Raw genomic sequence first — 27,426 nt, forward strand, 5'->3', positions numbered from 1 at the left:
CGGCGCTGGCGGCGCCCGCCGGCACGTGACGGCGGGGGGGGCGCGGGCGCGCGGGCGCGCGGCGGCGCTGCACCGCCTGGCGCGGGCAGGTGCGAAGCGGCCGCGCGGCAGCCTCAGGCGGGGTGCGGAGCGCGGCCGGACGGAGGCAAAACCTGTTTCAGGGGTTCTGGAAGGTTCCCCTCTGGCACTTTACTGCGCCTCATGCTCAGCAGCAGCAGCTACAGCGTGCCCCGAGGAGCTGGTGAGGTCTAGATCGCTCCTGGCTACAGCTTTCTAGACCGTAGCTCCACAGACCTTTCCAAGTACCTCACGGCTGAGATGAAAGCTGGGAATTCCCAGCCCGTTTGTGAGTTTAGCGTGAAGGGAACGATTTAGACAACTTGTTCGAGACCAGGACTACAAATCGCATGCAAGGTATTCCGGATAAAGAAGTGGACCTCACTTACAGAGCAAACATTCTCAAGGTGGGAGAGGGAGAAAGTGAGAAGCAGAACGCCTTTGAAACACCTCTGAACATGTTGAAGGTAATTCAAGCTGGCAAAAATCCACATGGTGTGTGTTAATTTGGCTTACTTCTGAATTTTTCTTGCCTTTCCTCTCCTCTCCGCTTTCAGGTAATCATCTTAAATAGGTCACAGAGAGGAGTGGTCAAGATTATAATGGGTGATAGCATTTTCGTCTTTTGTGATGCCACAAGTAATTACTATAGCACTGCTTATTTACTGCACTGTTGTTCAGTCCTTTGGGAAAAGCTCGGTGGAATTTAGACCATTCTGATCAAAGTTAGAAGCCTTTTTTCAGTGCCTGCTTGGTTTCTTCTTTTCCTGGGCTAGCCTCCCTGGTGGTCTGGCACAGGTGTCTGGTGATTCGCCACATGATGGAAAGCAGCTGCTGGGATCTAGTTTACTCCTTTATGGTCGGGAAGGGTTCTTACCTCCTTTCTTGGTTATTCCTGCCCCCTAATAGTGAAGCCCTAGACAGTACATGCTGTATTTGAGTGTTCTGCTGGGAAAAGCTGTGTCAGCCAGTGCATGGGAAGGCAAGCATGGCCTTGCCCTATTGCTGTGAAGGGAGAGGACCTGGAACGGAGAGGCTGCGCAATTGCTGCCACTCCCTTGGGAAGCACGGGCAGAACCAGAGGGAGATGGAGCAGCACAGGCTAAGCATGGAATATAAACCACTGTCCTGCTGCTGCTGTGGTATTCATGTGTTTTACTGTTCTGTTTCTCCGTTGTTTGATGTATGGGGTCCTGATACTACTGCAGTGTTATTGGACCACTTCAATGCAGTATGAATCCTGGTTTTGGGTTACCTTTACCTATTTGATCCTGTCTGTCCTGTTTAATATAATTTTGACTGAAGTGGATTCATTTTGCATTTCTCTTTCTCAGCATAGTGGGTTTCAGAGGCACTCTCTCAGCTGTTCTGGCCTCATGGTTAATTACCATTCCAGAAATCTCTCCTTCAGTTAGAGTGGTTTATTTCTGGTCTGCAGTAGTGCAGACACATTACTGTCACAAAGCTGGCATTGTGTTAAGTCTTTGCTTCTCATATAACAATGAAGCTTATTCAGGGAGAGCAGAACCATCCTTCTAAGAAAAGACTTCTGAAAAAAAACAAGTTAGGGACCCCAAAAGAGAACACTGCTGTACACCATCGACCATCTTAATTTATTCCATCTTGAAAACTGGTGGAGAGTTACCTGCGAAATCTCAGCTGTTCCTCTATGACTGTTTATCTCAACTAGATAAAACTGTTTATCTCAATTAGATATAACAACCAGGACCTGTTTTTGTCTTGTTAAAAATTAGGGAGCCTAGCTGACTTGACTTTCTCTTCCTCATGTCACAGTCACATTATGGGTCATGCTGACAATGCTAAGAGGCCCTATATCAGAGTTAAGGTCATCTTCCTGATCCTGCAGCCATGCCTGGATGGTGCTTAGGCTTGTGCATGTTGGTTATTCTGTCACAATGAACTGCTTAGTGTTACCGGACTGTACAGAAAAGCAGCAAAAGGGTTCACAGTCACTGAAAAGTAAGGGCCAAGACAGACACCTTGATGTTATGCTCCCTAGGTAGACGCTGATAGCTATAAGGCAGGAGAAACATCCATGTTTTGACACATCAATTTGCAGCATATTCCAAACTCTTGTTACATTTGCTGAAAAGGTTTTACAAAACTTGTTTTTTACTGTTTATAAAGGACAGTAAATTCATTGCGACCAATGTAGTCTAAACTCACTCCTAACCATTCTGATTTTTTATTTATTCAAGAATTCTCACAAGAGATACTTGAGAGCTCACATTCTTCTTTATCAAAAAGCTACAGCAAAGGTTAGCCAGAGTGTGATTCCACTGTTTTCCTCAAACCACAGTACTCCTATTCAAAGGCTATGCAGGCTATGAAACACCAGCATTAAAACAATGATTAAACATTGTGATGCAAGTCTGTGAAAGCTGCAAGTACTCTTTGTCAGAAGGAAAAAAAACAAGGGGGGTGTGTGTGTATAAATGTTTAAATTCTCAGAGATTGCCATTCATGTAGATTTGGTTGAATCTGCTGAAACCAGGAAATAATATACTGGAGAATCCTCCCCCATCAGTTCCATGCAGCTGATCTCTTCTGTCTCATTAGAAAGTATTCCCTGCCTTATCTTTGAGATTTGTGTCCAGTTGTGTTACCAGTTTCCTTTGGTAAGGTGCACAAACTTCTCTTACCTTTTGAGACACTTTTTTTAAACATATGTGGCATGTTCTTTTTTTAATTTGTAAGATATAGTTGTGTTTTTTTTTTTCCCTGTCGTTACTTCAACTTTATGTGAAATACTCAAGATGAGAGTTTCATTAAAGACATTTTGTCTGTGCATAAAATTACACCTGACAGTTTCCTGGAATCTTGCAGGACAACTGTTGCTACTCAATACTAAACCAGATTTTGTTTTGTTTTCTCTCTGCCAGTTCAGAGCATGAACTGTTCTATAGCAGTACACACAATATAAAAGTCTTCTTTTCAGATATCTCTTGCTAAGATGAAATGAACTTTGAAAAACCTTCATTTTCTCTGAGAGTATCATACTTGTTGAGATGGGATTTTTTTTCCCACTTTTCTATTTATGTTCCAGAAGTTGTAATGGGCACATGCAATTCTTACAAAAAGTTTTCAGGAGCGTACCGTTACTTCTGCTCAGGGCTTTGAAAGCCTTTTAAACAAGGCATTGATCTCACTGCTTGTAGCTAATTGGAAGCGTACCTCGGGCAGCTGTAGCAGTGTTTCTCCAGTAGTGTTTCAAGGCTGTAGCGCCATCTAGTGTTCCCTGGTGCCTGAGTCGAGCTGATTTGTGGAGAGGTTTGCTCACAGGTAAATACTAGCTTCATATATTGAGGTATTTCATAATTTTGGGCTGTTGGCAAGCTTATAATAGTAAGTGAAAAGCTAATAGGGGACAGCTATAGTCCTTTTATATAGATGCAGCTTTTTAAAGCATCTGTATTTGCTCTAACCACCAGGCAAAGGCTTTATTGCAGCCTGGGAAATGAACTTCTGCTGTAAGTTTCTGCATGCTTATGTATTGAGAATACATTATCATGTAAGCTGTTATTCCATCTTTTTACTGAGCACACTTTGAATTGTGGGACTTCTTTTCAGTCAGACTGAACTTGTAACATTGGGAGTTTTGGCATTTGTCTAAATTAGCTGCAATAAGAACATACTAGAAAGTATAATGAATTCAATAATGCATTGTTAGACTGTTCCTTGATTCAAAAGATATACATTATTATGGATATTATATATTCATGAACGCTTCTAGCCAGCATTTCGGTTTGATTCAAGAAAGCTGTATTTTTTTGGTATTTTTATTTAAAAAAAAACACAACAAAACCAAGCACACAATCAGGAACACCCACCACAAAATCCTGCACCTTCAAGCACAGGTGAGATATTATAATAGAGAACTCCACCTTACCTGCAAGTTTTGAGCTGGGAGGCAAGGGTGTCTGTCTGCTCTCTTTTTCCCTAATAATGCTCTTGATTGCTTCAGTCATCAATTGTTATGGTTTTTATCACACAGTTCTTTCTTTTCATAGTCATACTTACAGATGCAATAAGTCATGACTTCACCCTTGTTTTAGAGGCAGACTGCCAGCAGCTGCAGCTAGTGCAGTTTGGTATTATTGTTCAGTTATTCTGATATAACAAAATACTTCATCTTTGCTTAGCTGCAGAAATGAGCTGTGGTGTGTGACTTGCTGTAACTCTCAGGCAGCGAAGATTAGTTTAAGCCACTTGCACCTAACCTAACAGGCAAGGTCAGTTATTGTGACTCAGCTGATACACGGGAACTCAGTCACATGCCCGAGTTCTTGATTTATTTGCTGATCAGCTTTCTTTTGCTGTTTCTGACCTTAGCTAAAATGTGACTCAAGAATATGAATGGTACCTTCTGTGGAGATTAAAGAAGAGTGGGCAATATGTAAATCAAGTATAACACAGTCTTTGCTGATAAACAACCTGAAATTATCCTCAGGGTCAGTCTGCAAGCATCCACTAAGATCTGTTGCAAAAATGCACCCAGTAACCCAACCCCCAAGCCAGCAGTAGAAAAAAACAAGTCTCTATCTCTAATTATTGTTTTAGATCCAGCTGATGATAACATCTATCTGTGTGCCATAGCATGCACAGCTTGCAAATTAGGACTAATTGATCATGATTGACAAAGGCAACAGCCACTCATAGATAGACATGTTCCCTAGGGGCATGTACTCTGTTTCTGCAAAATACAAGTTTTCTGCTAAAGAGCTCCTTCTGCAGTCTGGCTTTTGGCTATTTCCCTGTTGCCCGTTCCTTTTGTTCCTCTTTCAGCCTTCAGAGGTAAACTCTGTGGTTTGCTGAAACTTCGTCTTAGCACCTAAGACTTACTTTGTTTAACCTCCGGACTACAGGCTTGCAGCAATTCTTCACTCATAGTGGCTGTTTTGTTTTAAGGCTAACGTGCCTCATCTCTTTGCCTTGTTTGTGAGCTAAGCCTAATTGTAGATGACTGCCCATGTCCTGGTCACTGTACTTTCGTTAGATTTTAGAAATAACCACTAAAATGTCTTCAGATATATTCTGATTAAGTTAACCAGCTTATAGATCTAAAGTCTCATGGCATAAAACTTGCCTATAGCCATGTTGATTAGTTTTCCACTGTATTGCCCATAGATTTAAAGCTAATTGCCAAAAAAGAAAGTCAACCTAAGATGATGAATACTTGCACTCATGGAAGGTTTTATGTCAATTTTAAATTATTACTGAGTGATAGTAAATGGTGACAGCCACTTTACAGTTGTGACTCTGATACTTGTTTTAGCAGAAGTTCTGCTTTTGTGTAACTAAATTTCTTTGTGTATTTGTAATCGTTATGATCCTTAGGTTTTTCCCAAATGGGAATTTATGTCAAACCAAAAGTAGTACTTGAGTATCAAAGACTTGCTGGTATGATAACAACTGTATTCCTGTCATAATCTCAGCTAAAGACAGTGGCACTCTGAATCCAGACCTGAATTGTGACTCACGTATTCAGCCTGAGAGATGATTCACTTTTTCTATTGTAAATGTTATTTTTCTGCTCTTAAGATATGTTGTGTGCATTTAAACTGCTATATTCAGAAAAAAGATTATTACTTTTAGGCTCATTTAAAAAACATAACTGTAGTGATTGGGCTTAAAGCCCAGTTCACTATTCATAGAGAACCTAAAGTGTTGACTTTATCCAGTACAGTTGTGCATAGAAGAAATATTTGTTTCTCTGAAGTAATGAAATAAATAAGGACATTAATTTAGCTTCTTTATCTTTCTTTTACTTTGCCAGATGTCAGAGTCCTATTTCTCTGAATGTAGTGCATTCCTTTTTAAAAGAATTCATGTCTTGTTTATGAACATTCCTCATTGTTTCTCTTGGATGGTCAGTCATGTGGTGTTCTAGTTCCTAACTAAACAAACAAATTCTTTTAACATAGACAAAAACAAGAGTGAAATTAAATAGGATTTAAAAAAAAAGAATACTTACAGTATTGAAGTTAATTTGACATTGTGAATAGTATTAGACAAATATGACAGTAAATGTTAATACAAATATTTCACCAAAAAGTTTGCTTTAGGTGGAAGGATTTGATTAGCAGCAGGTGCCTTACAGCCCTGCTACAGGGAGTCGCTGAAGTCAGAGCTAGAAAAAAATCAATTGCAGTGTAATTAGCACCACCTGGATTTCAGTGCTGTGCTGTGCGTGATAAACCTGTGGAGGTTTGTGTTGCAGGATGGTTATGTGTGGGCAGGACTCAAATGTTTTCATTTAAAAATAATGGATCTCTTCTGCTTTTCAAAAAAAGATATTTTGTTCGGGTTATGAAATGGGTTTAAGATACATGGCTTAATGGTTTTGGTTTCACCTGGAAAGCTACAATAGCATGTATGAATTGTTTTATATTTGCACTGCTGTGTCCTCTTTCCTGCCCTCCCCCTCCCCCCCCCAATATATGTGCACTTGAAGCATAAAAATACAAGTATATGACCATTGCCAATGTGCTTAGATATAAACAGGGTACTCACTATATATATATTGTAAAACAAAACATTGTTCTCAGTACACATTTGATAAGAAAAATATTTATTCAAATTACATGTCCTGTAAGTTACAGTATTAGTAAATTGGGGAATTATGTGAAGTTTAATAAGGAGTTACTTATTGACAAGACCAGCTAGAAAGGTAGTTGTAACAAATGTGCAATGTGGATGGAAATGTGTTCTTATGGTACTAATGCCATGAGAATAAAAGGTTGCAGGGTAGCCTAGAGGCTGTTTCACTTTGTATGCAAGTTCTGTAAACTTAGAGTAATGCATTTTGACTTTACTGCTGTTGTTAATCCTGCAACTTTTTTGCATTTTGTGGCCAAACAACCCAACAGGAAATGTTTGGTTTGGTTTGTGGTTGGTTTTTTTTCTGGTTTGAATCACTAGTTTCCAAAATGATGGAGAAAATGAGTGATTCATAGTGTTCAGCAAAATTGTCTGGTAAGAAGATTACTGAGATTGATATTTTCTTTCGAGATTGAGATAGGAGGTAATGCTCTCCGTAGGGATAGGAGTTCTGCACACAGTTCAGAGCTGATTGCCTCTGGGACTGAAATATCTGACCTCAGATGGTACCCTCAGTTTTTTAGATCCATATAGAGAAAATCAAAGGCTTTAAACTGAGTTTTGCACCTATGCTAATGAAAACTTTTTTCTGTCACTGTTGTTTTTTTTTTTTTTTAACCAACTGGAAAACTGACATTAAAGCAGCATACCTCTTCCTAACACATTAAAATTCCTTTTGGAAAAATACAGTGTAAGCATAAATCCAAAGTAAAGTTTTGTAGCTCTTATAGGGAGAGCCATCCGTCCCTAGGGCACAATATTGATTGTAGGTGCACAGGAAATGACAGTGACACTTTATCTTCTAATTCTCAACTGGAGTAAATGAACAGTGGTAGTGCAAGCAGTACAGGACTGGACCTTTAAGAGAAAAAGCAATTGGACATATGAGTTGTGTAAATTATTTTAAAAAAATATTTAAAACCCAACGAAAATGCTTAATTCTCTTTGGATATTTGTTAATGGTTACAGGTAATTGCAGGCTTTACGAGAGATAAGAAAAAATTATGAAGTGTCAGGTCAGTGCTGGTCTCAGAAATAGTGTGGATTACTCATCAGAGGCATTAAAGGAGTAGGTGACACAGGCTAATCCAACAATGCCTCTTCTGTTGTTGTTCTCTTATGACTGCACATAAACGGTTTACCAACAAATCAGTATCAGGAGTAATAGCTGGGAATTCCAGCTCTTCCAATTTTTGGATTGTTCATATGCATTTTTGAAACTAGAAGACTTGAAAAATTGCCCTTCCTTGTAAATGAGCCTCAGTTGTGAGGTTTTTGAAAGCTATGGTTCTGTCTGCTTCTTTTAAGGTTTTTATTTATTAGGTACAGTATGGTATCTAGTGATACCTAATAGATCTAGTGAAGGTCATTGACACAAAATTTCTCCTTTTACCAAAACTAGGCAGCACCTTGATTTCATTATGAAGCGTGGATTTCAAGGTAGCAAGGTTCAGGAGGTTCTTGCCTGAACTTTTGAGGATTGCTCATTGAAATCTCTATATGAAATAGTAATGTAGGCTTTTTCCATTGTGTAATGGTGTGGCACGTAGCATATTCCATTAATTACTTTATTCTAAAGAGCAGACTCAGTCCATATCTGCATCCAAAGCCTTTATTAAGTAAATCAGACATTCTTTTGCAGTAAAAGATCCCAAAGCATTGCAGAGGTGGCCAGTACCATTTTATATTTCTGGCTTTGTAATTTTACAGATGAAGAGTAAGTTGAATCTGTCCTTGACCCATGATCACACAGGAAAATCAGTGCTAGCCCACCTTACTTTCAGCCTGAGGATGACTCTAACTGTGCTTGCTGTGACTTCTGTAACACATGCTGTAGTAATGCTCTAGTCATTAAGGCTGCTTAGAACAATAGTTTCTTTTGCTAAGAGCAGAGCAGCATTGTTGAACTCTGTGGTCCATACCCTCCTAGTTGTCTTCTGGAACTCCTCTTCAAAATTATTCCCTGATGTTTGGCTGTTCTGTTGAAGCTATTTTAAAACACAACAACAGCTCTTGTAGTGTAAAGAACAAAACAGTCTTTCTGTAAAAATAGCTTTGGATTCCTTTCCAAGCACCATTTTTTGATGGTTTGTTTTATTTTGGTGGTGGTATTGTTATTAGACAGAAATGCAGCTGTCACTGAAATTTCTAAGCTATACCTATTACCTGTGTTTCACAAATTGAAGTCTAAGATTGTTTTTAAAATATTATTTCTGAAACAAAAAGGTGTTTATATATTTACCCAAAGCTTATCTGTTACTTCTAAACCAGGCCTGAGCAAGGGCATGCCTTCCCTTGTAACAGTTGTGCTCATCAGGGCCACCTTTTGTGTACAAGTATTTTGCTGGAGTCAGAGAATAGGATGAAAAAGATTCTGCTCTAATCAGTGGAAATGAAATATTAAGAAAATTCCTTACAGCTAGAGTGATATGCAAACCATTTTCAAATAGTGTACAATACAGAACAGGTCATCTAGGTACATTGCTTCTGACACAAGCCCTGATATGCTGAAAAAGCCCTGAAAGGTTGCAAATTGAAGCTGATAAAAGTGGGTATTTAAATACAACTAATACAATAACAGGATCTAGACTACACCTATAAGAATAGCAAAAATCTGGGCATGTCATAGGTGTAGTCTAGAAGTTTAATGACTGTGAATAGCCTTGATGCAAGAACTGTGTGTTAAAAATAAACCATGCTTGTGAGCATATTTACTCTTATGCTTTGTCATATAATGAAACTCTTGTGTAAAGCTTTACAGATTTTTTTTTTTTTTGAGGAAGCATGTGGTTTTATAGTGCTTACCAGAAGACTTCCTACAGTGAGCTTCAGGGTTGTGGAGATTGTTAGGCAAGGTGTTTTGGGTAGAAAGGACTTCTGGTTTGATTTCCGTGGCACTAAAGCAAGGGGACACAGTCTCAAGTTGTGCCGGGGTAGGTATAGGCTGGATGTTAGGAGGAAGTTCTTCACAGAGAGAGTGATTTGCATTGGAATGGGCTGCCCAGGGAGGTGGTGGAGGCACCGTCCCTGGAGGTCTTCGAGAAAAGACTGGATGAGGCACTTAGTGCCATGGTCTAGTTGACTGGCTAGGGCTGGGTAATAGGTTGGCCTGGATGATCTTGGAGGTCTCTTCCAACCTGGTTGAATCTATGATTCTATATATAATTTTGATAGGAAGAGAACACATTTTTTTAATTAACCTTAGTTTTTAAGACTAAAATTTGTGGGTGTTGTATGTTTGTGGTTGTTTATTTTTTGTATTATTCATATTAATGGAGTCTTTACATATTCTTAACTGGATGTTAGTTTAAGATCACTGGGGTATGTAAGCCTGTAGTTATGCAGAACAGACGAAAGTTGTAACAGGTGGGAATAAGGTAATTTTAATGTGCTGTAAGGCCCATGGCGATATGAGACTGCTAGCTTTTAAGTATATTTGAAAAGTTCCTAAGGATTCTAGACTTCTTGCTTTGTGTGAAGCTTGTAAATGATCTGGGATCCGTCACCCCAAGCAAAGAGTTGCTTTTCTTTAGGATTGTAATGTATAGTGCAATGACTACCTTGACGTTTTGGAAAATGTAATACTGGGATTTCATGAGTATTTACAGTCTCCATAACGTCATAAACACATTGGATACGAGAGGTGCCTCCACTAGGGAAGTTGTAGACAACATAGAGTGTGTTGCACATCATGAAAGCTGCTTCAGCACCTTTGCTATTGCATGATGTGTCCCATGTGTGCTCTACTGCCATGGTTATGTGATTGATTTTGGTAATTACAAGGTTCCCTTCAGTCTCTGGTTCTGCATGGATTGCCCAGAGCCCTTGCTCATCAATGGCAAGATCTATTTTTGTAGACGGAGAAAGCTGATAGACAGGAATCCTTCCAGCCCCTGGCAGTAGCATTTGGTCAGTTATATTTCTTCTCTGGATATTGAATTTAATTATCTCATTTAAGGAGCCATATCTGTGATAGAACAGGAAACCCTGATATATGATGTGGCCAGTTCCTTCCCAGGGAAATGGCAAGGTGACTCTGCGAGCTTTCAGTGCATGATTGCTTTCTATAAATGTCATGATATTTGCAAACTCAAAAATAACATTATTTACAGAACCATTCAATAAATAAATCTTTGCATGCTTTTTGCCAGGATCTTTCATCCAAGAGCCATGCTTATCTCCAGTCTTCTTAACTATCTTTAGCGACTTAATACCTGCAAGTGTTTGGTCACAACCTGCAAGGAAACACCCAGACAAAAACAAAAAAAATTAGTTTCTTTTCTTTGAATTACTTTATTTCCCTTTAATCCAACTATAACACCAGAGAAAATATATCAGTACAGGTGTCAGCAAAATAGCTATGTGCTGAAGCTGATTTTAGATGTTATGTTCAACATCTCTTGCTAAAGAAACTGCATGTCATCAGCTACACATAGTGTGTTGTTTTATGCACTATTAAACTGGTGTTATCCAAATAGGATTCTGTTTGTGTACTTGAGAGGACACCAAGGGCACAATTAGTAATTCTGGTTATTCTTGTAATTTCTTTTACAGGGTTGCAGTTTTTACTTCCAAGAAGTGACTTCTGCTTTAGATGAATACAGTAAAACAATGAAATTAATTTCTTACTGAAGGCATGCAGATTAGAATAGATTTTCCTGATATGCTTTTGTTTCAGGAACTCTCTTATCCTCTCTTGGCCTGTATATTATGAAAAAAAAGGGTCAAATAAAAATTAGTGATCATAACAGAAAGCCAAAACAATGAGTTCTCTTCCCCTTCCCTAAATCTGCAGCCAAATTGAGCTAGAACAAATACATAGATGCCAAAATAGAGAATGCCTGTATATTAAGGTGATCTTTAAATGAACAGGTGTGATTTGTGTGTGCTATCAGTTGTTATGCTAGAAGCATGGCTGATGTTTACCTAACTATAGGGATAAAATCAGTACCACAAGAGAAGGAGTTATAGTTTTGTCCTTGTTGTATTTTGTATGCACTTAGCACAGATCTATAAGACTAAAAAGCATCAAGCTTGTGAAGACTCAGATACTAAGATCTTTATCAAGTACCATGTTTTCCAGGAAAAACTTTCCTGCAAAGCATATTAGCAAGCTTGTTTACCAGAGACACACATAAATTACAAGAGACACTATTTGAAATTTAAAGAATTGCCTTTAGTGAATTACAGCCATTTTAGTAAACAGAACAAACAAAGCCCTAAGGCAGGAAGTTCTGGCAGTAGATGAAATGAAGAATGCGAAACCAGCCTCTCAGTTTGGCTTGACATGAATCTATTGAAGTCAGTGGCAAGATTCCAGTTGCCTGTAGAAAGCACCCTTTATGTCATTTGTGTGCTCTGATACCCTTTTTTACCAAAACATCAGGATATTGCTGTTATAACACAGTTGGGTTTTTTTCTTGTAAGTCCTTGCCCTGGCTACACCTTCCCTGATCAAGCCACAATAGCTTTTCCAAAACTAAAATTATTGATTGTATGGGTTCTACAAGCATAAACCAAACACAAAACCCAAACTAACCAGCCTTAGCAGCATCTTGCTCTGCAGGAGAAATAACCAGATGGCTATCTGAAATCTATCAATAGTGTCCTTCTTAAGAGAAGATTTATAACTTCTTGACTTTCATAACAGCATGGAGGCAGAGTGAGAAACTGAAACATCCACAGTGAGCAAAAAGTTTACCAAGAAATCATCTAACATTCTCCACCATTATAAGTTCAAAGCCCACTGTTTGTTGTCATACTCCCAAATATATGGAAGAGAATTTCCTGTTTCCCACCCAAAGCAGCATGAAGGATCAACTTACTGCATGTGAAAACAGTGACTGTGCTTACTATTTTCAAGTCAACCAGTACTAGCAATAAAGCTAGGATTTTAAAAGCACTTTTTTTTGCTAGAGCTTGCTGAGTCATTCTAAAAAATAATCCTCAGTTCTGAGAAATATGTGATAGCAAAGACGCAGAGCTGCTATTTGCTGAAGTTGAGAATCTTGCTACTTTTCCCTTGGTTCTGTAAAATTTACACAGGGAATAGTTTTGCCATTGCCTTCATTGAGACAAGCATCTGACTAGTATTGCTAAAATTTAAGTTGCTATGAACTGTTGCAGTAAAATGAAAAGTAGTGATTTTCAAGAAGGCAAATTGGCTACTGGAATGGGCTGCCCGGCGAGGTGGTGGAGTCGCCGTCCCTGGGGCAGTTCAAGGCAAGGTTGGACGTGGCACTTGGTGCCATGGTCTAGCCTTGGGCTCTGTGGTAAAGGGTTGGACTTGATGATCTATGAGGTCTCTTCCAACCTTGGTGATACTGTGAAAATGGAAAGTAATTTTTTCTTCTCTGAAGGAGTTTTCACAGCATCCGTGCCACAATGAATTTACATTTTTCTGCCTCTCAAAAAATTTCTACTGTTTAAAAAAAACCCAACTATATATGGCAAAAAGGAAATCTTGATATTCAGAGCACTCATTTGTGTTGTAGAATTAGAGCTTAGAAGCATCATGGTTTCTTCTATTACCATCTGCCTTAATACCCTTGCTGGAAAAGTTGAAGGAACAAACTGCAAGCTTATCTGTAAAATTAAATCAGTCTAATTCTGTTGAAGTTAGTGGAGTTGTGTAATTAATGATGCTAAATATCATTCGTTTTTTAAGCAAAGGTAGTTCATGCTTCTTACTGTTTTTAATTTCTTACTACTTCTGACAGAGAAGGAAACAGACTACTTTGAGTCTATTACAATATCTAATTTATGTCTATCATTCAACTTTCTTAAAGATACTTAAAATGATAAAACATAATTTGTTATAAAGGAGTATAGATTATGCCTCTATTCCTACTACTATCTTAACACTTAATTTTCAAATCAGAACTGAGCTTTGCTTGCAGCTAAGTCATTGTGCTCTGTTGATAAAGTACAGAAAAGAGAGAGTGAGACAAAGAATAACAGAGGACAGTAAACCAGATGCAAATTGTAGAACTCAACTCTTTTTATCAACTCATGAATTCACTTTTAAGTTGGGTTTTGACCTGTGCCTACTGCAAAAAACAAAGACCACTGTTAATTCCTTGGTAGAGCTGCAATACACAAAAGTGTACTGGATTTTTTTTTCTTTTGGACTTTGTGAGAGCAAACCTTGAGAGGCTTTTTAATATTGCTTTATAACAAAAAGCAGCTTCCAAAGAACCAATTTGACATGCAGAAGAGTATTTGCAAAACAAACGTTTGAGTTGCGCTTTCTCCTCTCCCATAACTTTTGTTGTCTGGTTTTGTATTTGTTTGTTAAAGTCTAATAATTGCAATAATCTATGGCATTCACATAACCTGTGAAAATCTGTTATGCCTTTAGCAGCATGCACACAATGACTAGAGAACTGGCTCATTCACACTGAAGTTCTGAATAGTAAACCGCTCTTACTTGCATTAAGCATGAGTTTAAGTTTCTTTTTTTCTTCTGCCGCTTCAGATAGCTGCTGTTTCACCAGGTCTTCATGTACTCCTACACATGTATTGGAATCTCTGATGGATCCAAAGTAGTCTATGTCCCTTTGTGCTCGTTCAATTCTTGTTAGCAAATTCTCTACTTCACTCTTAACCTCAGCCTTGTGACTGTTGAGTACTGCCAGGCGTGACAATGCCATCTTTGAAAAGTCTCGGAATTCTTCCACGTATTCTAGTATGTCTTGGTTACATTTTTCCAGCCTCTTCTTCAGGTAGAACAGAGGAAGAAAAGACATATGTGGATATTCTGTATAGACCATGACCTCATTCATGATTCATTTAAAAAACATGCTCTTCATTCTGATGCCTCTGCCCCATCTGTTTCAAACCAATGGTCTATTGGTGTGTATCTATGTGAAAAGGATATGTCCAACTGTTACCAGCATTCACAGTTCTGGACAAAATGTTCTGTAGGACCACTGCTGAAGCAGCCTTATAAAGTTCTCTGCAGAAAATCTGCAAACCTGAACATTTCACATAAATGTAATTCTTCTGACCAAGACAGCATCATCTGTGGCTAGTTTTTGTCTATTTAAGATGGAATATGGAAATACTGACATCCCTGTGATTGAGAAGGTTTGGGTTTTGTTTGGAGGAAGGGGGAAGTGAAGGTGTGTGTCAAAATTATGTCTGTATTTAAGTTTACCCCAAATACAGTAGATATTTCTTTATACCTAGATTCAAATCCAACATATTTAGAGATGAGGGAAGTGATTTCTCAGCTTTTAAAGACCATAGATAGCCTGAATATAGAAGCCAAACTGGCCCTTTGGGAAAATGAGAAAAATAACCCCAAAATACCCAATTGCAGTAGATCTGACTGCTAGTTTGGGTGTTCTAGTGTGGTGCTTTTTGTACGGATTTCAGGTATTTTGTTTTAAGGTGGGGTCTGAGTAGGTCGTGTCTGAGTTTACTGAGTACTTAGTATGGTATGCATGTGTGCCATGTAAGCTTGGTGTGGCACTCTGTTTGTGTAGTAAGATGTGCTTTCTGGGTGTGCCCTGCCATTTATATGTGACCGTAAGTCCTCATGAAGCTGTTTACTTCCCACAAAAACTTTATTTTAAATGTTTTAAGTGTTCTACTCAATATCTGCCTCACCTTTTTTTCCTTTACTTGAGTGTCCTTTGCCCCCCCCCCCCAAAAAGAGGTGAAATTTCATCGTTTTTAACAGGTGTCACATGAATGGAAATAACCATGTGGAGTTATTCCTGTAGTGGCTAAGACAGTTTAAATCACAGTCTACACAGTGAGAACTGAATGCTAGTCCAATCCTTAGTTCTTTCTGTGCTGTGAAGTTAAGATCAATGAGAGTTTTGTACAAAAAGGGGGGATGCAAGATCAGGCAAGTTAAAACTTCTCTAAAGTCTGCCAATGCAAGGCAAAAGCCAAGGACACATTAGCAATTTAGTATAAACTGTGTCTGCTGACAGCATGCCAATACTGGAAAGCTGTTTTGCAGTTCTGGTAGCTTTTTACTGCAGAAAAAGAAACTGGTACTGGTACATTTAGGTAACATAGAGCAAATACCTGTTTCACTCTCCCAGGTGTGAGTAAGGGAATCCTTTCAACTTCAAGTTAGAGTACAGACACAGTCATGGTATATATTGTGTCTTAAACTACTCTTCCAGGTGGGTTCATCTGTACCTAGGAAACACATGATGAACTTCTGTCTCCCTAATTAATGCTTGACAGCACTTCTGCTGGTGGTAACATGTTTTTACTGTTCCCTAGAATGGACTGTGATAGTACTACAAACATTTGCATGTTTAGCTACATTCACTGGTGCTATAAAAATATGCAAGCACTAACAGTGTAAAAATACAACACTATGAAATGATATCTTGCAATAAATAGCAATGTGATAACTAGGAATTGTTACAACTAAAGATTTAGCTACTGTTTACCCAGTTACTTGACAAAGCTGGAAGTGTATCTCCCTGATACTGCTTCTCATACAAACTGTTGTGTGTTCACCCACACGGCAGAACATTCAAACCTCCTTGCAGTTAGGGGTTTACAGAAGGATACAGCTAACACATACCTCCAAAGATAGGAAACGCCGGTCTAGGTAGTTCATCAGTGCTGCGTCTTGCATCAGATACTGCGCTGCTCCCATGCTGCTTGTGAGGAATGGAACCAATAAAAATTGGAGTTGCAAGGCTATCATTGTTTCATAAAATTGTGCATGAAAATAGTAGTGAATTTAGTGCGTGTGAGTGTCTGTGTGTACAGGGCAGTCCCAAACACTATTGCTGGTCCATGAATAAATGAAATTTAGCAGTTGTCTGATGCCTCAGTGTGAAAAAGTAATGCTAAAAATTACAAAGCAGTTAAAAATACGGTGCCAGCAAGTATTAGCCTTAAAATGGCTGTTGCAGTTTATAGTTAACAAAATAAAGTTGTGGAAGAGGATCTGAATGTGTTTATTTCTAGAAGCCAGATGACTTCTTTCCAGTTTCTGATCCTGTGATCTATCCCAGATGTTCAGTACTGAGTCACTTAAAGCCTGTAGGCCAAATTTTATTAAATACAAATAAAAATAATTTATTTTCCCTTCTTTCTCCTCCCATCTGCTTTCCCGTGTGACCAACAATATGCAGTATGAACTTGGTGTAAGTCAGCATGGATTCAAAGTCAGTGGAGCACTTGTTATTCTTTCACAGGAAGCTGTTGTATAATGTCTGTAGTTAGTTCAACAACCATAGCTGTTGCTGTAAAATAATCTGAAGGACTTGATTCAGTTCCAGAGTTCAGCCTATTTATGGTAGAACTGAAAACCATAGGTTAAATAAATAAACAAAAATTTGCCTTCCTCTCTTCTCTTGACAGTACTTTTCCAGCTGAAATCAGCACCCTTAACAGATCTCTCTGCCAATCTAATGGAGTCCTTGATAGAGCTCTTATTTCAGAATAGTTATTTTACTTTGGGTGACTTGGATGAGTCTGCATTTGAGGCAGTTTTCATTTATTATTTTTCATAATTTCCATGACTGTGCCTTGTCTGGAAATATATGTGGCTATGCTAATGTGTCTGCTAGGAAACCATGTCTTAGGATGTTAGAATTTTCCTTTGTATCTGAAGCCAAAATGGATGTCTCTATTTCTCATTCTCAGAATTCTCCACCTCTTCACTTTTTTCTTTCTACTCTTTTTATTTTTCCTCTGCAGCTTCTTTTTCCCTCCTCACACAGCTTCCCTTTTCCTTCTGACTGCTTGTGTAAGCCTGTAACTTGACACAGTGTGTCAGAACAGGCAATCTGAGGGATGGCAAAGGGCTCAGGTCCAGCCAGCATGGGTTTAGGAAGGGCAGATCCTGCTTCTCCAACCTGATCTCCTTCTGTGATCAGGTGAGCCGCTTGGTGGATGTGGGGAGGCCTGTGGATGTGGTCTGTCTGGACTTCAGCAAGGCCTTTGACACTGTCCCCCACAGCACACTGCTGGCTAAGCTGTCAGCCCATGGCTTGGATGGCAACACTCTGTGCTGGGTTAGGAACTGGCTGGAGGGCCAGACCCAGAGAGTGGTGGTGAATGGTGCCACATCCAGCTGGCAGCTGTCACTAGTGGTGTCCCTCAGGGATCTGTGCTGGGCCCCATCCTCTTTAACATCTTCACTGATGATCTTCATGAGGGCATGGAGTCAGTCATCAGCAAGTTTGCAGATGACACTAAGCTGGGGGCAGATGTGGCTGGGTTGGAGGGCAGAAGGGCTCTGCAGCAGGACCTTGACCGCCTGCACAGATGAGCAGAGTCCAAGGGGATGGCATTCAATAGCTCCAAGTGCAGGGTGCTGCACTTTGGCCACAACAACCCCATGCAGAGATACAGGCTGGGGTCGGAGTGGCTGGAGAGCAGCCAGACAGAGAGGGATCTGGGGGTGCTGACTGATACCCACCTGAACATGAGCCAGCAGTGTGCCCAGGTGGCCAAGAGAGCCAATGGCATCCTGGCCTGCATCAGGAATGGTGTGGTCAGCAGGAGCAGGGAGGTCATTCTGCCCCTGTACTCTGCACTGGTTAGACCACACCTTGAGTCCTGTGTTCAGTTCTGGGCCCCCCAGTTTAGGAGGGACATTGAGATGCTTGAGCGTGTCCAGAGAAGGGCGACGAGGCTGGGGAGAGGCCTTGAGCACAGCCCTACGAGGAGAGGCTGAGGGAGCTGGGATTGGTTAGCCTGGAGAAGAGGAGGCTCAGGGGTGACCTTATTGCTGTCTACAACTACCTGAGGGGTGGTTGTGGCCAGGAGGAGGTTGCTCTCTTCTCTCAGGTGGCCAGCACCAGAACAAGAGGACACAGCCTCAAGCTGCACCAGGAGAGATTTAGGCTGGAGGTGAGGAGAAAGTTCTTCACTGAGAGAGTCATTGGACACTGGAATGGGCTGCCCGGGGAGGTGGTGGAGTCGCCGTCCCTGGAGCTGTTCAAGGCAGGATTGGACGTGGCACTTGGTGCCATGGTCTAGCCTTGAGCTCTGTGGTAAAGGGTTGGACTTGATGATCTATGAGGTCTCTTCCAACCTTGGTGATACTGTGATCTTTACCTATCTTGGCTTCTGCTGAGCAGCAGATGCTATCCTAATGCTGTGCCCTATGTTATTAAACCCCTGAAATAGGTGGGTTGCCCACACTTCTGTCACTTAGATTTAAATAATACACCTACAGATCAGATTTTACTCCTAAAGTCCAGACTGGCTTAAAGCAAGGTCGATTATGTTTTTTATGTTTAGTTAACATCTACATGTAAACCAGTAATAGAGGAAAACAGAATACCAGAGGTGTAGTCTAACATAGCTTCCTATGTTCCTGACCTTATACACACAGGATTAGAATAATTGCTGTTTAGACTGATGCATCGATGATACGTGAGTGCCTTGTGGTTTTGTGTCTCATGATCATTAATCAGGTGCATTTAGACAAGAGGAAGAGAGATCATTATCTCAAATAATGGGATTTTGTTTGGAATTACAGTTTAGTTTAAGGTTGCCCAAATTGGTAGGCTTTCGTGCTGATGAAGGTTATCTTGTGTATTTTCTAGTTTTGTTCAGACTTGGGGCTGCAGAATCAAATTTCTTCTTATTAGTATTAGCCACTACCTGGTGAGGTTGTTTAATGCTGGGATCTGTGAGGTTAGAAAAGGTTTTTGTCACAGCTGGACTTAAGCACTTAATTCCAATTTCTGTAAAAAAGACAAACATAAAATTCACTTGGAAGACCTTATGCGGTGTTCACCTCTAGGGACACTGTTCTGGGTGATACTGACCAGCAATTGTAGCAACTTCGCTGGATTTTGGGATTCAAACAGAGACTTCCACTAGGCGGCTCTCAAGTCCTTGAGATTGCAAGGCAAAGGTCGCTGAAACACACCATTTCCAAATTCTCTGAACGGGATAAAACATGTAGAAGAAAGTACAACTCGGATGATCCCAAATGACAGCAAATCACATGAATGGAAAGCTATTAGTAAGCCAGGTGCTAGTAGAGTTTAGCAATCAGCTACAGCACCGACAAGCTCAGGACTGTTAGGGGTCTCTGTCTTCCAAAATGGTAAGAGACAAATCCTAACCTTGAACCCCTACCTTAAACCCTAACCCCAACTGAGAGCAAATGCTGAGCATGACCCATATGCCAGAAATGGATTTTGTGGCCTTTATTCTTTCTCCAGGGTCAGAGCCTACCACCTTGAAAAGGCAGTGTATCAGAAGAGGTGGTCTAGTGCCACCTCATGATGAATAATAAAGCATGTGCACTGTGCTGATGGCAAAGGACATAAATTTGTTAAGCTGCCATGAATAATGGATAACATTTTCTTAATTCTTCTTTAGAAGTCAGCCTGTTGTTTAGCAGTGCTATCATTGTTACACTGAGTCTATTCCTCAGGCTTTATTGTAGCATCAAAATTCGTTATCTTCTTCCAGGAGAAAGGTCACTTATATCTTTACACTGCATATAACAGTCTGCAGTGTTGTAATGGAGTGGATTTGATCTGTTCCCTTTGACCTCTCAGGGCTCAGTGAACGTTAAATTTGTATGTTATGAAATGTGAGTTGCTGCTGGAGACAGTTTAGTCTTGCTGTAAAAATATACAATGTATAGAGACTCTTCTTAGGAAAAGAAACAGAGGAAAGCTGAAAAGAACTGAATACATTAAGTAACACATCACATGTGGTAAACTTTTCCATCTCTCTAGCCTTCAGTTAGCCAATGAATCAGAAACTATTTCTATTAACTGATTAAAATAGAAATTTAGTGCCACCATTACAGTCTTTACTGGGCTGTAGGAAAATAAAAAAGCTGTTCTGCCCTGCAAGCCATCCAGCCTGGCTCTGTTTGTTTCTCTGAGTAGATAGGGCATGACTAACTTGTCCATATGTTCAGACATGAAATTCCTGCTGTGGTTTTCTGCAACAGAGCACAAGCAGCATCTGTACACGAGAGATATCTTTTCTGCACTTGAATCAATGTAGTCCTCCAATGGGACATATTTATTTCTGACGCTTGGGAGCTAGCACACTACTACATCTTTTAGGCTTGCTGGTGTAATAGCGAGATACTCCCTTTCCTGCACATGATATGCAAGTATCACATCCAAATGCTCTGCCACAAACTCACTGTCTGCTCTGTGTGCTTCTGGTTCTGGCAAGATTGTACAGTCTGTATGGAATGATCACTATACTGGGCCCATGAACATGGCTAGGTCAGTTTTAAGAATAAGGTATTCTCACATGCTGTGCTGCCATGGCAGCATTAAGCAAAGATTTTGTGTATTTTCCTAGGGGATGTGTGAGTTTTAGTACATGAGTGGATGTTATGTATATTCTCTTAGATTGTTTGCAAAAATTATCTGTGTATGTCTACCTAAAAGGTGATTTAAAAAAATATTACTGCCTCATGTGACAAATTGGACTTGGAAACTAGTTTCTTTTCTGTGACCTTTTTTTGGTGGTCTTTGTTGCAAGCTAGTTCCTGGTCCTCCAAATTCTTAAGTAAACCTTTCATTTACTAGTGTCCCACTAAATGAAATGGCATAGAAACTAGTTTCTTTTCTGTGACCTTTTTTTGGTGGTCTTTGTTGCAAGCTAGTTCCTGGTCCTCCAAATTCTGAAGTAAACCTTTCATCTACTAGTGTCCCACTAAATGAAATAGCATAGGGTGTATATAAAAAGTCCTATAGCATATTTGTGTAAAGACTTTACAGAAGAAGACTTCAGTCTTAGATTCTGGGCTTACTGTTTTCTTTTCTTGTCTCTTGCTCTTATGGAAACACTACAGATTTTGTCCATGTTTGACATGTGTTAGGTAGAAGGTATAGATAGCTTTGGAACCTGACTTGAATGACATCCATGTGTACTACTGTTTTTAACATGTATGGTTCTTAGTTCCTTAGAGTCAAAGTTTTTATGCAGCTGAGGATGTGCTATAATCTGTTAATTACCAATTAGGATCTCAGACTGCCTTTTTCTGCCTCTGTTCAGGATCATGAATTTCCTGCTATGTTTCACCCAGGGAACAAGAATCATCATCTTTAGCTGACTCTTCTAATTGATTAGTTTTTCTTCTTCATTTTTTTTTTTCATGTAATGACTGCTTTGCAAATCACATTCCCTTTCAAGACAACTGAATCCTGTTTCTTTTTTCCATGTGTCTGAATTATCTATTCCTGTTACTCAACTTAGACCAACTAAAGAGTGACCTTGATATGGGAATTGTTACTTTACAAACCTGTTGGAAGCTAATGAACTCTTCTTTCTAATGCTAAGCACTTTCGGACATCCTTCTATGTAATAGTTTTGGCTCAAGTGTTAGGTGGATGAGTGTGGTATAGTACATGCAGAGAAATATATAGCATAAACTTTATCTTGTTATTAAACCTTTGCCAAAAAAGTAGGCTTGTACATAATCTTATAAACAAAGAAGACATTACAGAATTAAAACTGAATAATAATTTAAAAAGGGAGGAAAAAGGCAATGCAGGAAGATCTGGCAGCCTAGATAATGCATCTGTAGCCCTGCCATGTAGCAGGCCAAAGCTGCAAACACACCGCTTTTTGTAAAGAAACCAGATGCTGCCACTGGAAAATGTCTCAGTTTGACATCTATGGACAGATGGCCAAACCTGTGCCCTCTGTATATTGAAATGCATGCAGATAATTCTGCCAAGTATAGAAAAATACAAATGTGATCCAGTGATTGTCAGCAGTTAAACAGGATTACGGCAAATTCTTGCACACACAGCCAAGGGCCATCAAGTTGGTAACATCTTATGCTGCATGTATGACCTAATTGTGAGATATAAGCTTTGGCCCAGCAATCATCCTGACCTTCAGGAGCTGTTTCAATTTAGGATGGGCAGTTACTTGTCTCAGGAGGGAAGCAGCAGACACTGGATCACTAGTATGGTGGCTTCTCAGTTGTGATGGTTTGGGTGTTACCCACTCCCCCTGCACTTTGGCAATCACCCAGACTAGACTCAGCTGGCTCTGGAAATTGAATGAAGCTTATTACTTACAGTTTAGCACAATATACAAACAGGAATTTACAGTGTATACAGTTACATACAGAAATATACAAGGTAAAATGTAATACAGAAACACAACAGCCCTGCCAGAAACCTGAGTCCCCAGGAGGGGCTCCCAACTGCCCCTTCACCTTCCCCCTACCCCTCTCTACCTTACCCCAGTCCCAAGGAAGAATGGAGGTTTGCCCGGGGGTTAGGAAGCAAAGTGGATTAGTCAAAGAAACAGCAGAGAGGGGTGAGGTTAGAGATGCAGCTCAGCCAGTGCCCCAGCAGAAGTGAGACTCCCTTATCTATGTTTAGATTTTTGTTTTTATACATCTCTGCAAGTCTATGAGTGAAGTAGACATCAGCCTTGTTTTCCTTCCACAGCCTGTAATCTAGTTCTTCTCACGAAAACATTCTATCTAGGCTCAAACTAGCACAATAGTTACTGCTGATAGTGGATTATAATATTTCTCTTTTGTTCTGCTCCAGTGTACACTTAAAGAGACTGAAATCGTCCACAGATTAAGTTAACTTATTTGACTTTGAAATGGAAATAGGAACCGTTTCTGACAGAACGGAGGGTCAGGAACTAAAAGCCCTTAGCTCTTTAAGCCTGTTCACTGCACAGGAACTTGAACTTCTGTTGCATCTGTCATGCTGGCTCTCTCCTGAGCAAACTGTTGCAAAGGCATCAGGGCATTGAGCACAGCTGCCGGGGTGAGATATGAATTAGGATACACACCTGGACTCATTCAGACTAAATAAGAATGTGGATAATTAACCACTCACCTCCATGTTTTTTGTTTTTTAATAGGGATGCACACACACGTAAATTGACTTGAGCTGCGATTAGGGGATGGTATGACATTGAAAGAGTTCTTGGATAAAACTAGTTAACCAGTTAGTGGTAATTTCAGATCTAGCTATACACTTTGTAACATGAAGAGTGGCTGCAGTTGAATCATCTGGTAAAAATTAATTTAGTCTTTTTTTTTCCTCCTATTGTCATTGACTGAATGAGTTGAAACTCATTTTCCATTCTCTCTGTAAGCTTTACCTGGTTGCTTGGCATTATTAAGCCATTGTTATGTTCTACACAGTTACTGCATTTCGGTCATAAACATGATAGGTGAAATAGGCTTTGGATGAAAGATGCCACAGACTGCTGAGTGCTGTTATGGGACTTGTTTCTGAAGTAGTTATTGGGAATGGCAATTGTACGCTCGAGAGTTTTTTTACCTACCCAATTACCTGGTGTTTCTGTCTACAACTGGGCTAATAAACTTTGAAAGCTGTGCAAAGATTTTACCATGCTAGTGAATATAAACAGAACATTTGCCTTTATTCTTACTGCTCTGCACAAGCTGTGCCATCCCATGAGGAATTTCAAATCCCCTGCAATCTAGCTGAATGTAGGCAAAATGGAAAATGCACACAGATAATCTTGCCCAGCAAGAATTTTACACAAACTAGTTCTTAGAGAAGAAGTTTAATTTACTCCAAAACACCTAGGGTGATTCCTTCAGGTAGCAATTGCCAGTTTATGCTCAATGAGAAACACAGTTTCCATAACTGCCTTATTAGTATGATATACATCTTTTCTCTACAGCAGTATCCATGATACCGTGGAATAGCTGTGAACTAGCCTTTTGTCCAGGTTGTGGTATATGGATGATGGTTGGCTGCCCTAATGCTTCTTCTGACAGTATCAGATGGGATTTACTTAGAGTAGGATTGGATGTGGAGATGAAGTTCTGCAGTTCCATAGTTGAGTCTAGCATGAAATGAAAATGGAATTCCATTGTTTTAGGCATAGAGTAGCAGATTACAAGAGTTAACTGGTGATCAGTTATTCAGAAAAGACAATTCTTTCTCATACATGTGTGTGTATGGTCATCAATGCATATAGTTATCGATCTCAGATTTGGACACTTGATATGCATTTGGAAATAAAGCCATCACAGATTGTTAGTACAGAACAATGTGCAGACCTTAGGGTGAACAATCCTTGCATAGAATTGCATTTTTAAGTGAGGAACTGTTTGGAGTTAGGAAACATTCCTAAGATGGTAAAGTATTCCCCAGAAGTCTGTAGAAATGGTGTGAGTGAAAGTGTTGATGACTGTGAACTGTATCATTATAACAATGTATTGGCATTGTAGAAGTATTTTTTTGAATCTCAAAGCAGAAAATTGTCCTTTTTTTTCCCCCTGAATTGTATCCAACACAGAATTATTTTTTTTCAATTGAATTTTAAAACTTTTTAAAAGTTTTTTTGGTTTTGTTTTTTTTTTTTAAGAAAGGAACTTGAGGGTTCTGGTGGATAGTAGGCTGAAAATGATGTAGCAGTGTGCCCAGGTGGCCAAGAGAGCCAATGGCATCTGTATCAGGAACAGTGTGGCCAGTAGGATGAGGGAGGTTATTCTTCCCCTGTACTCAACACTGGTCAGGCCACACCTTGAGTACTGCATCCAGTTCTGGGCTCCTCAATTCGAGAGAGATCTTGAGGTGCTGGAAGGTGTCCAGAGAAGAGCAACAAAGCTGGTGAAAGGCCTGGAACACAAACCCTATGAGGAGAGGCTGAGAGAGCTGAGGGTGTTTAGCCTGGAGAAGAGGAGGCTCAGGGGGGACCTCATTGCTGTCTGCAACTACCTGAAGGGAGGTTGTAGCCAAGTGGGGGTTGGTCTCTTCTTCCAGGCAACCAGCAACAGAGCAAGGGGACACAGTCTCAAGTTGTGCTGGGGGAAGTATAGGCTGGATGTTAGGAGGAAGTTCTTGCCAGAGAGAGTGATTGGCATTGGAATGGGCTGCCCAGGGAGGTGGTGGAGTCACTGTCCCTGGAGGTGTTCAAGAAAAGCCTGGCTGAGGCACTTAGTGCCATGGTCTAGTTGACTGGCTAGGTCTGGGTGCTAGGTTGGACTGGATGATCTTGGAGATCTCTTCCAAGCTGGTTGATTCTGTGATTTATACTTACATATTTTGGAATGTCCTGATGCCTCGTATCTTCTGATTTCCTTTTTTCTTCCCATTCTTAGCTGCTTGTAATGTTAACTATATACTCATAAATAAGGTACTAGCTCTCTTGCCTCGAGGAAGCTTATTGTGTGTTTGTAAAAGATTGGTTCAGGGAGTTGAATTCCACTGGACCACACACATTTGCAGGAGCAGTCATAAATTTTGCAATTGCAAGCGTGGCTGAATCTTTTATTTATAAGTTAACGTACTTTTTATGCTGTCAGAAAGCAGTGCGCAGAGTGTACTTCTGGTGCGTCTGTCTTCATGTCAGGAAGGTCTGCCAGTTTACACTTTTCAGGCAAATAGTTCCTTGTAATCTCAAACATCAGTCTTCAGCATGAGCTCTTGGGTGCTAAATTAAACAAATAGAAGCACTGTCTTACTATAAATAGAAGACAAACATGTTTTAGTAAATTAATTAAACCCCAAAACCTTAATTGTGTGCAAAATATTGTGGAGGAAATATAAATTGTGAAGGTTTATTTCATTACAACTGGCAAACAGAGGGAGCTGGACAGATTGTGGCTTTTAATTTTCAGCACTGCCTATGGGGGCTAAAGAATCTCAGTTTTCCCAGAACTGATTATAATACAAGTGATGTAACACTGCCATCTCAGAGATACCAAAAACATGTGGATTTTACACTAAAATTGGGGGAAAAAAAGACTAAATTTGGTCATAGATCTGTGTTCTGTGGATTTTTAATTCCATCTGCTTGACTTCTATGGGTTTACATGTATATTCACAGTAATTAGCTTAGAAGTGAGCTTTGTGTATTTGAAAGCTCGCTGCTTGGGTTTTTTTTTCAGTTGCATCACTTGATCTAATAAAAGGTATTATGTTTCCCAATAAATTTTGCCTGGCTTATATCCTTAGGCTATCATAGCTACAGAAATATTAGCTAATTTGCCAGCATTTGCACATACATTGTAGACAGGTTGTGGAGAAATACAAAATAAGATAAACAGAATTTGATGCATTAGGTGATCAGCTATGTGTTAATATTTAGATTATTTTTAGTCTTGCTCTAGTGAAGAATTGGCATCTTGGACAGAGGAAGTATGTCTGGGGGAAGAGCACAGCAAAAAATGTGCAGGAAGGCTACTTCTTAGCATATAAATGTGCTGTTTGACAACTTCATTTTTCATTCTGCACATGAAACAATCAAATTCTAAAAAGCTGTCTCTTCACAGTTTTCTGCATTGAGCCGTTTTCAAATTATTAATTAATAGAATAGGAAATGTTTCTGGAATGCCTAATCTGAATAATAAATAAGCACAATAATTTACTGCTTGCTCTTTGCTAAACGCAGTCTCCACAGTTTCAGCTAAAAGCTGCCTTCTGCTGTTGTTCAGTGAAGGGTGTATTGTATGATGTTTTGACAGTAAGAATTACCAACAGGAAATTCAGAAGGCATTCAGTAACTCTATATTCCATACAATCTCTTGGTTTACTAATACATTTTATAATCAAGTAACATAGAAGTCCACTCAGGCATTAGGCATAACGTCCCTGAAGAGCAAGACAGAATGGAATTTGTTTGCTTTCACATGCAGCAATATTTATAATATTAATTTATTACTGGCTGAAATGAAGGATGTCCAATCTTGCCCAAGATGTTTATATCACATTCATTTAAAATGTAGTTAACAGCATAGTATGGAATCAGTGACACAGCAACCAGTGATGGGCTTTGGCAGGGGGGGTGTTCAGATTTCTAGAAATG

The 27,426-nt window shown here is 39.7% G+C and overlaps 1 protein-coding gene and 1 long non-coding RNA gene across 2 annotated transcripts in view; one reads left to right on the top strand and one right to left on the bottom strand.

Annotated features, from left to right (window-relative positions):
• The first annotated feature begins 110 nt into the window (after positions 1 to 110).
• The window catches only part of LOC135186231 (uncharacterized), a 240,152-nt gene continuing 212,836 nt past the window's right edge, over positions 111 to 27,426 (top strand). The window contains exon 1 of the long non-coding RNA XR_010306775.1: positions 111 to 524. This is a non-coding gene — a long non-coding RNA (uncharacterized LOC135186231). The remainder of the gene's footprint in view (positions 525 to 27,426) is intronic.
• OLFML1 (olfactomedin like 1) lies at positions 9,777 to 16,627 on the bottom strand. Its single transcript, XM_064163796.1, has 3 exons — positions 16,235 to 16,627; positions 14,108 to 14,396; positions 9,777 to 10,913 (listed from the first exon to the last, which is right to left on the bottom strand). The coding sequence occupies exons 1-3, from the start codon at positions 16,358 to 16,360 to the stop codon at positions 10,135 to 10,137; spliced, it is 1,194 nt and encodes a 397-aa protein (XP_064019866.1). The 5' UTR covers positions 16,361 to 16,627; the 3' UTR covers positions 9,777 to 10,134.

Source organism: Pogoniulus pusillus, chromosome 24, assembly GCF_015220805.1.
Source record: "Pogoniulus pusillus isolate bPogPus1 chromosome 24, bPogPus1.pri, whole genome shotgun sequence".
NCBI classification, from domain to species: Eukaryota; Metazoa; Chordata; class Aves; order Piciformes; family Lybiidae; genus Pogoniulus; species Pogoniulus pusillus.